At 48.3% G+C, this 4,029-nt stretch overlaps 1 protein-coding gene across 4 annotated transcripts in view; it reads left to right on the forward strand.

Moving 5' to 3' along the window:
• Nucleotides 1–780: 780 nt before the first annotated feature.
• HBS1L (HBS1 like translational GTPase) overlaps nucleotides 781–4,029 on the forward strand; it is a 62,488-nt gene continuing 59,239 nt past the window's right edge. For 2 of the 4 annotated variants that reach the window (XM_032443390.1, XM_015858431.2), the window contains exon 1: nucleotides 799–948. In XM_032443390.1, coding sequence (XP_032299281.1) covers nucleotides 906–948 — 43 coding nt within the window. In that variant the 5' untranslated portion in view covers nucleotides 799–905. Of the gene's footprint in view, nucleotides 949–4,029 lie in introns of all 4 variants that reach the window. The other 2 variants (XM_032443388.1, XM_032443389.1) reach the window with 2 other exon arrangements.

Here is a 4,029-nt window from a genome sequence, read left to right on the forward strand (position 1 = left end):
AAGAGATTGGGACAGATAGCGATAAATATAATTTCATTCAAACTGTGGCAGAGAACATTTATTTCTGTCACCGAAGGTCAACAGTACATCAACGTTAATTAAATATTTTTGTTTCCAGATCTAATTTAATCTTAGCGCCATATGAAAGACATTATATAGATCCTAGGTCTGTGCAGCTGCGCGCGCTGTTCTGTACAAATTGATTAGAAATATGCAAATAACACAAGGAAACAATCTGCACATTTGCATGCAATTTGTACATGAACACACAGTTTGGCTTATGTTTAACACACCTTGCCTCTGGCTGTGGTCAGGATGGTTAAATATATATACTACTACATGCAAACGTGGTTGTAGCAATTTATTCATTTTGTGGCTCATACAGAATCACAGAATGACCTGGGTTGGAAGGGACCTCAAGGATCATGTAGTTCCAACCCCCCTGCCTGGCAGTGCCACCAAACATACACCTTTACTAGATCAGGTTACTCAGGGCCCCGTCCAACCTGGTCTTGAACACCTCCAAGGACGGGGCATCCACAACCTCCCTGGGCAGCCTGTTCCAGGGCCTAACCACTCTCCTGGTAAAGAACTTCCCCCTAAGGGCAGGTTACACTCCCATTGCCATTTGGACACCTCAATGCACACTGACACCCAGCCCTCCCTCCCTCCTCCTGCTGTGAGGGCGGAGGCGCCTCCACCCCGCCCCGCCCCGCCCCGCTCCCGCCGATCAGCACGCGCCGCATCTGCCGGACAACGCTGCGCATGCGCGAAGCCGCGGCGCGGCCGGAAGTGCGCTCGGTGCGCTTGCGCATTGGGCTTCTGCGCGACCCGGCAGAGACCAACATGGCGTCTTAGGCCCATCGACCCAGCGTCAGCGGGCGAGCGACGCGGCCGCCGCCATCATGTCCCGGCACAGGAACGTCCGAGGCTACAACTACGACGAAGGTAGTGGCGAGCAGGAGCCGGCGGTTATATCCGACGCCGATCCCGCTTCGGGCCTGCCAACCACCCTCCCTTCACGCAGCCCCGGCCCGCAGCCCTTTCCCGGCGGGCCCTTGAGGAGACCGCGAGGCTCGAGGCGAGGGCGCGGGGGATCGTCGGGCCGGTGGGAGGGGAAAAGCAGCTGCTCCCTTCCCCTCCCCTACGCGGGGGTTGGACGAGGCGCCGTGGGAGGCCTCGCCCCGCTCCCCTCGGCCCCCCCGCCGCTTCCCGCCCGCCGCCGATGGGCTGCCTCGTCGTCAGCGGGAAACGCTTTGCTGCCCGGCCCGGGGCTGCCGAGGCTGAGCGATTTTCAGAGGCGTGGGAGTCGCTTAAAGCCAGTGACGGTGTGACTGAGCCTCTCTTGAGTCTTTTGGAAGTTTATGGGTCCAGTTTCAGTGCAGCAAGTTGTTACTGGTATATTATGGATAAGTGACAACGTCTGTACAGCGGCAACACTTCTGTGTAGGAGAGAATTTTGGATGTTAGGGGGAAGTTCTTCACTAGGAGAGTGGTTAGGTCCTGGAACAGGCTGCCCAGGGAGGTTGTGGATGCCCCGTCCTTGGAGGTGTTCAAGACCAGGTTGGACGGGGCCCTGGGCCACCTGATCTAGTAAAGGAGTGTGTTTGGTGGCCCTGCCAGGCAGGGGGGTTGGAACTACATGATCCTTGAGGTCCCTTCCAACCCGGGTCATTCTGTGATTCTGCGAGGCATAGTTCTGAATCATAGACCTGAGCAGCTAAGGAAGAATCAGATATTTCTGTTATATTGTACTCAAGTTTGTATGGAGTGAATAAGATCTCGTGTATGAATTTCAGCTTATAGTAAAGTGACTTTTTTTGTGTCCTGTCCCATTAATACAAGCAAACTGCCCTTTGTGCCCATTGGCTGAAGGGTTTTATTTGTGTTGGCTTGTGTTGTGAAAAAATGGGCACAGTTCCACTTTATACTGGTGTTCTAGATAATATGTTAGTATGGAAGCAGCTACTTCGTCAGGTACAAAAGAATGCAGAATATATTTCTCCCTGTCTCCGCTCTTCTGAGTGAACAGGTGCAAAGTTCAGAGATCGGGTTTTGTGCCATGAATTTGGACTTTTGAGAGAAATCATTTCAATCTGCATTTTCCATTACTGTAGTGTGAGCTGCCTTGCTCTCCAAGTTTACCTACTAGAAGCCCAACCTTAGCCTGGGTTGGGAGTTTTTGTGCTGAATTTTTTCAGCCTCGACAGGCATTTACTTCATCAAAGATGTTGGCTGTAATGTTGCTCTTAACTGGGCCTCTGCCCTCTGTGTGAGTGTACAACCTGTAGAACTCACTTTGGTGCTTTTACTTAGATCAGGAATTCTTTTAACTCATCTTGCTGAGATTCTATAAATTGATTTAACCTTATGAGGCCTGTATTGCTGCTCTGAAGTTCTACTGTTGCATTACACATCAGATTTAATTACAGGTGTGCATATGTGTGGTCTGTATACTTCCGTCATATATTACTTTTGTAGTCACGTGCAATCTTGCTAAGTTACTTAGAATACATGTATGTATTCTGCTTTGTTTAGCCCAGTTCTTGGTCTTCTAAAGTAAATATCTGCGTATTTTTGGTCTCCTTTTTGTAGGAAGGCTTCGGAGCCCTGAGGAAGGATTTTCAGCCTTAATGTAACTGTATTCTGTTTCTGAGCATTTTTTGAGGTTGTGTGTTCAGAACTGAATGAGTTCTGAGCTGAAATCTGCTGAATTCCTGCGGAGTATTTTGGCAAGATAGCTGTTGATGCTGTGGAATTTATCTGTGGTCTAGAGATGCGTTGAGAGTAAAATTAACCTTTCACATCTCAATCTGTTCCTTTTTTGGATGGATACAGTGTTTGTAATATCCTAGTTCTGTGGCCTTTGAGTTGGTACTGGAGTACCAAATTCCTGTGTAACTTCTAGCTACTTTTTCCTCTTTCTTTAAAAAAAAGGGGATTTGATCCAAGTTTATAAATACTTGAGGTGTGGGGGCCATAGTGGTGAGGCTGGTCTCTTTTCAGTAGTGCGTGGGGACAGGACTAGGGGTAATGGGCTGAAACTTCAGCATAGGAAGTTCCACACGAATGTGTGCAAGAACTTCTTTACAGTGAGGGTGACGGAGCACTGGAACAGGCTGCCCAGGGAGGTGGTGGAGTCTCCTCTGAAGATATTCAAGACCCACCTGGACACCTACCTGTGTGACGTGGTGTAGGGAACCTGCTTTGGCAGGGGGGTTGGACTCGATGATCTCTAGAGGTCCCTTCCAACCCCTACAATTCTGTGATTCTGTGAAAAAAGAAGCAAACAGTATTTGTGAACTTGTCAAGCATATGCAGTAACGTCTTCAGAAATATTTCACTATTCCATTATGTATTTCATTATTCTTGGTGAAAAATGTAAGTTTATTTTCAAAGTATATGTAGTACCAGGATATGCGTATATTTTTAATAGAGAATAATTTACTTTCTGATTATGTTTCCTGATATGTTTCTTAAAATTTGAATCACAGAATCACAGAATTGTAGGGGTTGCAAGGGACCTCTAGAGATCATCGAGTCCAACCCCCTGCCAAAGCAGGTTCCCTACACCACGTCACACAGGTAGGTGTCCAGGCGGGTCTTGAATATCTCCAGAGAAGGAGACTCCACCACCTCCCTGGGCAGCAAATGGATGAGGTCTATGGGTATCTTTGAGTAACTGGATAGGAGTCTTGCTTTTTTGGCTGAAACTGTTTCAAACTTAAGTTGAAGGAGATCTTGAATTATGTTTTGACCTTGCTGAGTTTTGAAAGGTGGGTGGGTAAACATGAGGATAACTCTTCGAAATGAAAGGATAACTCTTCGAAAGGTCTGACAATAGCAGGACACGGGGAAGTGGTTTTAAGTTGAAAGAGGGAAGATTTAGGTTGGATGTTAGGGGGAAGTTCTTCCCTAGGAGAGTGGTTAGGCCCTGGAACAGGTTGCCCAGGGAGGTTGTGGATGCCCCGTCCTTGGAGGTGTTCAAGACCAGGTTGGACGGGGCCCTGGGCAACCTGATCTAGTAAA

Source organism: Coturnix japonica, chromosome 3, assembly GCF_001577835.2.
Source record: "Coturnix japonica isolate 7356 chromosome 3, Coturnix japonica 2.1, whole genome shotgun sequence".
Classification (NCBI taxonomy): domain Eukaryota; kingdom Metazoa; phylum Chordata; class Aves; order Galliformes; family Phasianidae; genus Coturnix; species Coturnix japonica.